General features: G+C 42.4%; 1 protein-coding gene across 4 annotated transcripts in view; it reads right to left on the bottom strand.

Annotated features, from left to right (window-relative positions):
• The window catches only part of ASIC1 (acid sensing ion channel subunit 1), a 460355-nt gene that overhangs the window by 50108 nt on the left and 397636 nt on the right, over positions 1 to 12611 (bottom strand). For all 4 annotated transcript variants that reach the window (XM_075337256.1, XM_075337255.1, XM_075337254.1 and 1 more), the window contains one exon: positions 6409 to 6562. In XM_075337256.1, coding sequence (XP_075193371.1) covers positions 6409 to 6562 — 154 coding nt within the window. The remainder of the gene's footprint in view (positions 1 to 6408; positions 6563 to 12611) is intronic.

Genomic DNA, 12611 nt, shown 5'->3' with positions numbered 1-12611 from the left:
AACTTGTTTGGACGAGGACAATTACTGTGACTCCACTCTTTTGACTGCTCCTTCTTTTCAGGGTCATACAAATAAATCCAGGTCTCCTCCATAGTGACCAGTTGATCCAGGATATTCTTATCAATCTGGAAACGCTGACAAATGTACCTGGAAGTTTTCACTTACATGCTTTTCTGATCTGTTGTCAAACATTTGAGGACCCACTTTGCAGATAGCTTCATCATGTGAAAATGTTCATGGATAATGATGCAAACATGTTTATGGGAAATCCCCATGATGTCTGCTATTGCAATAGCAGTATAAGGTTGTGCACAGCATCGACGAGCTTCAGAACAACCACCACTCTCAGTCGTCAAGAACGTTCCTCATCATTGGTGCTGAAGTGGCCAGTTTTAAATTTGGCAACCCAGTTCTTAACTGTGGAATATGAAGGGCATTGATCCCCCAATGTCTGCGACACCATGAATATCCTTTGCCGTCTTTCCTTGCAGAAACAAGAATTTTATCACTCCTCTCCTCTCAGTTGCTGTGAATATCGCATTAGAATCCGCCATTTTGTGCTCCCACGTGCATAGAACACTATTGCCATAAGCAACAAACACAAAATTTTGAAAACATATATTAGACACATAAGGCTTTATTATGATGTAAGATTCGTTACCATAGAAACAAAAAATGATCACAAAGCCAAAGACTTATCAGCAGCCCCTCGTATCTACTGGATATTTTTAGTACTTTTGTTGCATTGCTGTTACTTTCTGTATTATTGTGACATCCTTTGCATTGTATTGCATTCTCATAGTACTGAATTGTGCCCTTTTTGGAGTCTGATTGCCTGTTGTACTGCAGAAGTAATGGGCTGGTAGCCCATTGTAAGTAGCAGTGCCACCATACCACGTCAGAGTCGTTGGCACAGGAAAATATGGTTCCCTGGATGCCAGTTGCTATTTGAGGAGTCAGCAGGGAACATGGAGTCAGCCTTTTGCTGATGTGATGGTGAGCCAAGTGGCACCGCACAATTCTGATGGTAAAAAAAGAAACTGAGAATCCTTAACATGATTGTTTTTGCAACCATTGATGAGGCTGATGATGTGAGACCACTTGTAGAAAACACAAGCGCTCTTTACAGAACTCTATTAAGAGATTCCTAGACAAGCGGCAGGTGAATCCCAATGTAAATAGCATAGGACAATTAGGTTTTAGCAGAAGGAAGCTGCTCAGAGACCCACAGAAGTACAGAAGGTTTGGTCAAGATCAAGCTGCCATCTTGGGTGCAACCTTAATATTTGGGATCTTTGTCAGAAATCTCAAGGGCCCTCAGGCCCCAGAGAGAGATAATTTTGCAAATTATTCAGTTTGGGTTTTTCTACTAAGATTCCATCAAGTGCGAGTCGTAACCACCAAATGTATTGTGCCACTGTCATGAACTGTAACCAGCAAGCGTACTCAGTCTTTCTGTGGGAAGAACAACAAATTCCATAAGACTCCGAAACCAAGGGCAAGTCATGTTGAACGTCTTGACTGATAAGCTACAAGAAAGCCCCGTCTGTTAGCAAACATTGGCAAATCAGTATAGAAAGAATTGAGGAGGTTTTACAGAGGTCTTTCACAGTGACCAAAAAGTTATCTTATGTTAGCGTTTTGCTCACGGCTTTATTTAAAGAGCATCAGTTTTATAAATCAATTTCAGAAGTTACCATTTTGAGAAAATCTGAATCATAGTTGGGTAATTGCTGGGTCTCTCCTTTTTCTATACAGAACCTCAATCTTGTGAAGCGGACTCCTACGGATGTGACGATGTGACGATGTCGCGGGTGTGTCACGTGTGACAGTCATCTGGTTTCTGGCCATACAAGGTCACAGCATTCGGCTGCGCAGAATGCTCCCTGACTTTCCATTGTTCCTGCTTTCAGTATTCATTGGTATAGATAGCTTTCATGCTGGATTCATCTGTCTCCCTTTTGGACCCAGCAGGAGCTCGACTTCCACCCAGCTGTTGATCAGTATTCCCTTGGTGTTTAAAGGGAACCTGTCACCAGATTTTTCCCTATTAAACTAAAAGAATCCCCTTCTGCAGCTCCTGGGCTGCATTCTATGAAGGTGCACCTTGGCCCTGACTCCCCTTCCAGGCCCCAAAAATACCTTGGCCGTTAGGTATGCTAATTACCTGTGTTTTCCAGATGTGCGGGCTCATTTTCTGCTCCTGTCCCCCCTACTGCTGCTGATCGCCATCCTCATTTTTTTATTGACGGGATGACGCCTCCATCATCATCCTCATCGCATTTTCAAATCTCGCGCCTGTGCACTTAGGTCGGCTCGCGCAGGTGCAGTTCGCTCTGCCATATTCCGGGCAGAGCAGAAAACATAGCTGCCCTTGCTCACGCCGGTGAGCTAAATGCGCAGGCGCGAGATTATGGGCGGGTACAAGCACGGCGCTGGTGAGGTCATGCACAGCGCCGACCATAATCTCGCGCCTCCGCATTTAGCTCACCGGCACGAGCGAGGGCAGCTATGTTTTCTGCTCTGCCCGCGATATGGCAGAGTGAGCTGCGCCTGCGCGAGTGCACATGACTCTGCACAGGCGCGAGATTTGAAAATGCGACGAGGATAATGACGGAGGCATCATCCCGTCAATCAAGAAATGGGGATGGTGAACAGCAGCAGGAGGGGGGACAGGAGCAGAAAATCAGCCCACCCATCCTGTCAACACAGGTAATTAGCATACCTAACGGCCAAGTTTTATAAAGTTATTTTTGGGGTCTGGAAGGGGAGTCAGGGCCAAGGTGCACCTTCCTAGAATGCAGCCCAGGAGCTGCAGAAGGTGATTCTTTTAGTTTAATAGGTAAAAATCTTGTGACAGGTTCCCTTTAAATAGCTCTTCTTCCTTTGGACTATGCTGGTGATATTTTCAGTTCCTTCAAGCTGAGGTTGCAAGCAGGTGGATTGTACTCCTCTGTGGTATCGTTGTGGAAAAACTCTGCTGAACTTCTATCTGAGTCATCTAATGATAAGTAGTTCATACTTTTCCCCTTGTGTGTACTCCTTGTGTCTTCTATAGTTGTTTAGTGGGGTTGATAAAGAGCTCATCCCATCTGTTCCCTACTTAGGGCCCAGCACTAGGGATACCTAGGGTCAGGTATCCGGCTTGGCGCATAGGTGCGGAACCTATCTAGAGTGGTGAGAGGGACCCCAGGGACCAACAGTCAGGTCAGGGGTCACCATCTTCCCTCTCCCTAGACACAGGGTTTCCCTTTCCTTCCCTTTTGCCGGGTGCTTAGTGTGACAGACGGTGTATCAATCACTCTGCTTCATCTTTGACTGTCACAGTCTGTATTTGGGAGGATGGTAGATTCTTCTACGCTCCTGGTAACCTGAATAGCCTCAGAAGATTGGTGCTCTGTGTTATAGAAATGGAGCAGCAAAACTTGAACGCACACGACACATGGATAAGGGTAAAGTTCTGTTGAGGTTGAGATTTCTGTACGCATAGAAGGTGCTCTTTAAGGAAAGCCTGCTTTACACACTGCAATGTATCTTACAATGTGTTGGCGGGGTCACGTCGTAAGTGACGCACATCCGGCATCGTAAGGTACATTGCAGTGTGTGACAGGTATGTGCGATTGCGATTGAACGTTAAAACGTTCATCGCATACACATCGTACCTTTCTCTAGAATTGCACGTCAGATTGTTCATCGTACCCGGGGTATCACACATTGCAGTGTGTGACAACCCGGGAACGATGAACAGATCTTACCTGCGTCCTGCGTCTCCCGGCCCACAATGCGGAAGGAAGGAGGTGGGCGGGATGTTTACGTCCCGCTCAGCTCCGCCCCTCCGCTTCTATTGGCCGGCTGCCGCGTGACGTCGATGTGACGCCAAACGTCCCTCCCACTCCAGGAAGTGGACGTTCGCCGCCCATATCGAGGTCGTATGGAAGGTAAGTACGTGTGACGGGGGTTAATCGTATGTGCGGCACGTTCAACAAATTGAACGTGCCACACATACGATAGGGGCGTTGCAAATCGCGTACGATATCGTATGCGAAATTGCAACGTGTAAAGCAGGCTGAAGACGACATAATTGTACAATTTCTTCTTTTTATGGCTTTCACACATTTCTATACTTTAATAAAACATGAAATAAAGAAATCTCCTGTACGGTGTATTTCTGCTGCCCGTGTCCACGCCGGATATCTGACAGATGAATGATTTATGGATTTACTTAACAAAATTGAGGCTTTTCTTTATTATGCTACCAACAAAGCACATCTGCCAACAATAAAAGCAGAAGGACAATATAATGTCTATCTTACAGAGTGTAACAGCTGATTGAACGGCTATCCCCGCTGCCCGGAGTAGACTTGGATCCTTTCATATGCAATGGTTTATTAATTCACAATATGTTATTCATGGGGAATTAATATTCAGCGCTGAGCGCGTGGTAACTCTGCACTTTGAGTGGCATATTGTCAACCATTAGATGAAATCTCCTATAAGTTGAATCTTTAGCTCCAGGTTAATAATGAATTGCTTCTATTTCAGCGTTATACAGGAAAGGGGTTTATCCTGTTCCAGCTGGACATAAAAAGTGCCAATCCGTACACAAAGCGCTGCGAGAATATGAATTAAAACATGTCAATCAATTTTAAGATCCACACTGCAGAGAATAATCCCTCTGCTGGACTTTACTGGTTCTAAAAAAATAAAAAGTCTAGACAGGGATGCTTCAGTCTATGAAGATGTTAGGCTGCTTTTCTTGAGCTTCAGTCACAGGCGGCAATTAGTATGGTTTCCGTGTTTCTAGCGATACAAATATTATATCAGAAAAATTGTTCTGAAGAGTTTGTTAGGCAAATAAAATGAGCCTGTGCAGGTGTCCGGACAATCGGATTAAAAGTAAATTGGAAATTAGGGATCGTATTTGAGCTTAAATCTCATCCAAATAAATGACACAACATAGGTTTCACTCTCAATTTACTGTATGAAAATCTATCACAGGGCTGAAGAGTCATTAATGGCAGCAATATTGTGAGGCATAATGTTCCGCAAATTGTAAAATGCTACACCTGGGTACTGGAACCAATGTCTTGCACATTGCCATTTCACTTTAATACCACACAGCGTAGATTAGATCGGAGCCACCGTAAAGTACTAGTCAGTGCAACCACATGGGGAAGAAGAACTTATGTTGGGAAATGATAAAACATCAATCAATTCATCACTTTCCTATAAACCAACTCAATTTGGTGATTGGCCCTGTGTCACACAGTGACTACTGGTGTTCCGAGAGTTACACGAGAACCCCCGGCCGCAACACACAGTGTATACATTACAACGGTGTGCACTTGCGCTAAGGAAAGGGGAGCAGGGTCACCTCCTAAACTCTACTGAGACTGATCCCTGTACTCCCTAATGTCCCTATACGGGTTCTTTCACCGTCGCCAATCTTGTGCCTACCCCTGTCTTTCCCTGGACTCAGCCCTGTATAGTGCATAGGGCAACGGGAACACTAGTCCCGCTCTAGGTTAAAGACATAGGATAGGACAGACGGGTAAATTAAACAGCAGTCATATAAAGCACTGCAAACAACAAGAGGTAATAATGAGGAACAGACCAGAGGGGAAAAACCAAAGAGGAAAGGGAAAACAATCCAACTTTCACGCAGTAAATGTTCTCTGAATGGCTTCCTGGTTCTCAGCTCACAGATTCCCTCTAGAGGCAAGGAAAGCAGAAACTATCACCAGCAGTTACCTGGACTAGGAGGGTAGTCTTTATAGCAGAGCTAATGAGCAATAGACAACAGCTGACTATTGCTTACACTCAAAGTTTCAGGAAACCGGAGAATCTACTTAACCCTAGGAGTGCTGAATAAAGGAGAATCTGCTCAGCCAGCAGTATTAACCTGAGCAAGTGTGTATGAAGTCTTGCATTGTGATCTCCTGACATCAGAACTAGGAGGGACCACTCCCCATCGTGGTAACCTCGTGACTCCCCATAATGTTGGGGATACAGTTTCAGTTCCTTTGCCTGTAATCTCTAGAACAGTGGTGCCATCTCCCAACCATTGCCAGTACTAGTGACCTATTATTTACAATAGGAGAGATTGGAGGTTCAGTGGTTAGCGAAGTTGCCTTGATGCTTAGTTTTCTATTGTACTCCTTATGTTTGTGTGAGTTTTCTCTATTTTTTAGCAAATGTGTTGTGAATAATGAGTATTGTTAGCAAATGTGTTGTGAATAATACACTCCAAAAATATACTGAAAGAGTAGTTGGCAACATATGTGATTGACTGTAGTGAGTGCTGAGGGATGAGCACCTAGATGGCAGCCACTGTTTTCCTCCATCTTATCTATCTATCTCACATATAAAGTACATTATGAACCAGTTCATATGGTGTAGCAGACTTACGATATATATTGCTCGCTTTTATTGTACTTCTTGGCCAGATATCGTGCTGAAGCTTTGCTGGGGATTTTCACCATGGACATCTCCTTCCCATACCGTGTCATGTTACATGGCGTCTCACATACACAGTAGTCATTATCCTTTTCTACTAGGAAATCTGAGGAAGTCAAAAAGATAGTAAGAGAAAATAAAATTACCGTAAGTATCATAAGTAATGTTAAGAATTTTACCACCACCAAAGAATCGGCAGAGTTATGGGATATGTCATACATGTATGATAGGTGGGAACCTACCTTGGAGACCATCCATCCCTATGTAGAGAACTGCAATCTTTTGACACTGAAAGTTACGGTAAGTTATTTCTGTAAGTTTTATAGAATAGAGAGAGGTGGATGTATGTGACTATTTAAAATGGATCGGTCACTAGATTTTACAATACAAAATGTATACTTTAAAACAGTGGTCCCCAATAGTGATGGGCAAACCTGAACTGCAAAGTTCGGGGTTCATACTGAACACATAGTGTTTGTGCAGAAGGTCCCGAACACAAGTTTTCCTAGGAAACCCGTGTTACAGTTCGGGTCCAGGGGCTGTAAAAAAAAGCACATTATTAAAAAACAATATGATTATACTTACCGGTCCCATGACGCGTCCTGCAGACCTGCTATCTCCCAGCCGCTTCTGCTTCTGGGTCCGATCACTAACGTCCGGGGGTATTGCACTGGTTGTCACTCGGCAGTCTTCGACTTTTTCGGAAATGTTCGCGGTGACGTCAGGGTTCACCTGAGTCCATGGCATAGCCATGGACTCAATTGAACTTTGATTATCACTGTCAGGGTACGGTTCCACCTGCATATGTCTCGTGCGAGTCTTGCATCGGTATCACCCGGCACAGCTGCACACTCTCCTGACAGAAGTGGGTCGGATGCATGTATTTCCATGCAGCTGAGGCGCTCGTGTCTGGAGAATGTGTGGGATAATACCAATGTGAGACTCGCACGAGTCATACGCAAGTGGAACTCTGGCCTCAGCCTGCTTCTCGCTCTGTATAGACAGTTAACCTACAAATACTTCCTAAAAGGAGAATTTTATGGTCCCAGATGTATGCATAAAACCTAAAACAATTACCCAAAAAATATGAGGGTAAGAACCAGAAAAACACCGGACCACAGTCTGATGAAAAAAAAGGGTGCATAAATTTATTAAGGAGCTTACAAACAGGTGTAGCAGCTATAGAGTAGTGGTGGCAAAAGAGGAGTACCACCAAGGGACAGAATAAACAACACACAACCAGGCCTCCTATACCCCAGTATATACTATCTGATTTAAACAAGATAATATCAGTAAGAAAAAAATTACAAAAACATCAGCAAAATGTATGATGCTAGTTAAATCTTACAATACAAAGCCCACCATGAGCACAGATAGTTCAAAGCAAAATTAGTGTTCACAGTAGCCGGAATAAATAACAAGCCAAATACAAAAATATAACCAGAATCTAAAAAGGAAAGCTGCTAGAATTACTAACAGGGTTCTATATAAGGTGTAAGTATAAACACCGGCCACTGTAAGAACAACACAATATTACCTAGATCTAACAATTCAAAACCCCACAAGGTAAATGGGGGTCCCCACTATGTAACAAGCGAGTCAAGACAAGAATATCATTCACACTAGCAGGAATACATAATAAAACAGATGCGATATTCCAAACAAAATCTGGTCACACAGTATAAGCATCAGCTGGAAATGGCGCGTTGTTTCTTAGAGCCATTTCCAGGCACTTTACTCGGCTCCTCCAGCAGCCCTGGTGACGGTGGCACGTTGGGTAATAAAGGGGTTAATACTAGCTTTGTATTCTCAGATGGTAGTAAGCCTGAAATTTATGGTGTCATGCCAAATTAGACATGGCCACCATGAATTTCTAGGAAACAGTAAAAAAAACCCAGAACACATAGAATTTTTTTTTCATTAGAAATAAAACAAAAACAATATTTAGAGACTCTATCTTTATTATAAAAAAATCCTTAGTCTGACGTAGTCCACAGGGAGAGCAATGTCAGCTCTGCTTTATCGCTCTGTACAGACAAGTCTGTCTACAGAGTGAGAAGCAGGTTGACACTGACAGTGACAGTCAAAGTTCAATCAAGTCCATGGCAAAACCAATCTCCGGCTTTGAAGTTGATCTTTACAAAAAGCTCAGGCAAGTCTCCCGATCCTAAACATTTGGGGGGTTCGCCCATCACTAGTCCCCAACCTTTCTTACCTTACTTTGCATGCCACATTCAGCTCTGAGAGCTGGTCAGGAGCCTCATCCACATCCAGGCCCCCCCAACACACACACACCATAGTGACCCATAGCAGTACATTACCATTATAATGACAGCTAACGTTTCCCCACAGAGAGCACACCAAAAGCTCTTGCCCCACTTCTTTAAAGGCAGTATAAGTAAATCTTAAGTGTAAGTACACCTGTCTCATCAGGTCTAAGATCTATTTAACAATGTATACAGTTTGTACTGTGAAATCTAGTGACAGAGCCACTTTAACCTCCAGTTGGTGAGATAAGTATTGAATATGTCACCAATTTTCTAAGTAATATTATTCCTAAAGGTTCTATTCACGTGAAGTCAGTAACAACCCATCCAATCCACACAGTCAAAGAAATGAAACCATACATGTCTATAAATTTAGTAATATGTAATAATGAGAAATGACACAGGGAAAAAGTATTGAACACATGCAGAAAGAGAGGTGCAGAAAGCCATGGAAAATCATGACTCCAGTTGAAATATATCAATAATTAGAAAGTAATTGTGCCATTTATTGAAAAATAATATCAGCTAGTTCAACTGATGGCCTATCAAGAGGTGTCTCATTACCAAGGTGCCACACAAGAAACATCTCATGATGGGTAAAAGCAATGAGCTGTCTCAAGACCTTTGCAACATTATTGTTGCAAAACATATAGATGGCAATTGTTACAGAATTTCTAAAGTACTGAAGGATCCAGTGAGCACTGTTGGGCCATAATCCAGAAGTAGAAAGAACATAATTTCACCAAAACCGGACACGACCAGATGCTTCCTGCAAAATTTCAGACAGAACAGTGAAAATAATTTTTAGAATAGTTGTCCAAGAAGCCAAGGATTCCCTGTAGAAAGCTACAGAAACCTGGAATAAGCAGGTACAACTGTTTCAAAGAAAACAATAAGTAAAGCACTCAGCCTCCATGTGTGTATGCACGCTCATCACGCAAGACTCCACTGCTGAACAAAAAGCATGTTAAAGCGCATTTAAAGTTTGCTCAACAACATTTAGACAAGCCTGTGAAATTTTGGGACAATAGTCTGGTCATATGAAACCAAAATTGAACTTTTTGGATGCCATAATACACTACACACCATGTTTGAAGGCCTATAAAACCATACAACTGTGAAGTTTAGAGATGGGAACATTATGGTGTGGGTCTCTTTTTTTTAGCATACCCCACTGGCAAACTTCATATAATTAAAGGAAAAATGAATGGACAAATGGAGACATTCTTGCTAAAAATCTGCTGCCATCTACCAGGATGATGAAGCTGAAACAAGGGTGGACATTTCAGGAAGACAATGATCCCAAACACACAACCAATGAAGCTCTCAACTGGTTTCTGAGAAAGAAAATAAAGCTGCTAGAATGACCCAGCCAATCACCTGACCTGAATCCAATAGAAAATGTATGGGATGAAGTAAAGCTCAGAGTTCATAGAAGGAGCTCATGGGACCTTCAGGAGATTTGAAGAGTGTTTGTGTGGAAGATTAGTCCAAACTCACACCCGAGCAATGCATGCCACTAGTATCTCCATACAGAAGGCGCCTTGAAGCTGTCACCACCAACAAAGGCTTATGTGCAAAGTATTAAATACATCTCAGTAATTGTGTTCAATACTTTTTTCCAAGTGTAATTTCTCATTATTACACATCACTAAATTTATGGACATCTATTTTTTTATTTCTTTGCCTGTGTGGATTGGATGGCTTGTTACCGACATCTGGTGAGAAATTCAAGTCAATAGCACTTTTAAAAATATATGGTATTTAGTTAGAAAATGAATGACGTTTTCAATATTCACTCGCTGTATAAGGTAATTATGGCATATCTTCTGGAAATATAAATGTCTTGGTGTGAAATGCGTTTTAATCTAGAAAAAAAATCAGTAACATATCTAAATACGTAAATTACAGAGAAATTCACAGTGGAATATTTTGTTTCTAACATTAATCCTGCTGCTGGCATCCATAAGTAAGTGTTTCATCTATGTGCTGGTCTTCTACACCCCACTGTACGAGGAATCAGCACTAATAACACTCCGGAAATCAGTCTGTTCACCTTTAGCAGCCGCAACACAAACATTCTTTCTAAGGCTACTTTCACACATCAGTTTTTTGCCATCAGGTTCAATCCGGAAAAAAACGGGTAAAACGGATCCGGTACCGCATCCGTTTTTTCCCCATAGACTTGCATTGTTACCGGATTGTATCGGATGGCTTTGCGTTGCATCCGTTTTTTTCCGGATGCGGCAAAATTAGTTAAAGCGGCGGCCGGAGGCAACGTAGCTTGCAACGTTTTTTTGTCCGGCAAAAAAACCGCATCGCGCCGGATCCGGCGCGATACGGCGTGTTTTACAATAGAAGCCTATGGACGCCGGATCCGGCGTAATGCGGTAAAAAACGGATGCGGCCGCCGGATCCGTTTTTCTAAACTGAGCATGCTCCAATGTAATTAACAAAACGGATCCAGCCAAAAAACGGACGAAAAGGATGCAAAAACGGATGCAAACCGTATCCACCGGATCCGTTTTTTAACGGATCCGGCATAACGGATTCGTTAAAAAAACGGATCCGGTGGATACGGTTTTCACTTTTTTTTCAGGATCCGTTGGATCAGGAAAAAAAAGGACTGTGCCTGAATGCAGAAAACTGATGTGTGAAAGTAGCCTAAGGCACAAAATTGTTAAGGAACAATGCATAATTTTTCAGTGCCACGAAGGTCTACGCCGTAGCTGGAGGACGTACGGATGTTCCATTATAATTGTGTTCTAGGTAACAGCAGAAGACCTGATTTTCAGATCTCAGATAAAGAAAAAAAATCAATTTTGCAGAACAAGATTATTAAAGGAGGTGAAGCCGCCATTCAGTTTTGTAAAAACACTTGAGCTTTGCACCGGCTTATAATTGATGACTGGGCCTCATGTCTACATACATGCGACTTATCACACAGGTCCAGAACACAATGTTAATGCATTTCACGCTTATCAACATGAACAGTATGGTAATATATGGGCATTTAAATTTTTTATTTTTCTGGAATCTGCAAAAAAAATATATAAAATACAGCTTGAGATATCACTATGTGAGCCCCAATATGGTGTACAATATGTATCGGATGAGTGAGGGCTAATCTTTATTCTATTTGTATTTATTGTATCTGATCCGTATAACAGAACTTGTGTTAATATATGGAGGTTTTTATTTGGTCACGTAAAATCCACTTCTTCTTTAAATATGCAGCAGGAGCAACGTTAATTAATTTGGTTGTAAAATGTCCTATAAAGTTTATGGAGAGTGTTAGAAATCTAGCTGCATGTATACGATATATCATCCGTATGTCATTAGTATTTCTTCAGAACTCTCTAACAGCAGCAACATATAACTGCTTCTTTACTGACTGAACGCCGACATGATCGTTGGGTGACAATATTTTGCCATGTCAGCCGGTGGCCCTTTGAAGGTCCCTTTCACTGCCATCTTGGTACACCTTCAAAGGGAAATTGTCAGGTGCAATGTGCACTGTGAACCACGAACAATTCTGGGTGCATATGGTAATCTCGGCCTAACCATCCCAGGCTATAGTAATATATACAAAGACATCTTTAGAAAAGGTGTTTCATAGAATCATAGAATCATAGAATGGTAGAGTTGGAAGGGACCTCAAGGGCCATCGGGTCCAATCACCTGCGAGTACAGGCTTTCCTAAATCATCCCATCTATATGTTTGTCCAGTTTCCGCTTGAAGATTTCCATTGAGGAAGAGCTCACTACCTCCTGTGGTCGCCTGTTCCACTCCCTGACTGCCATCACTACCTTCAGTGGTAGCCTGTTCCACTCCCTGACTGCCCTCACTGTCAGAAAGCTTTTGTTCCTAATGTCTAATCTGAATCT

The sequence above is a fragment of the Anomaloglossus baeobatrachus genome, chromosome 2 (genome assembly GCF_048569485.1).
Source record: "Anomaloglossus baeobatrachus isolate aAnoBae1 chromosome 2, aAnoBae1.hap1, whole genome shotgun sequence".
Taxonomy (NCBI): Eukaryota; Metazoa; Chordata; class Amphibia; order Anura; family Aromobatidae; genus Anomaloglossus; species Anomaloglossus baeobatrachus.
Note: the sequence above shows the minus strand (reverse complement) of the source record. Positions and strands in the feature narration are given on the sequence as shown.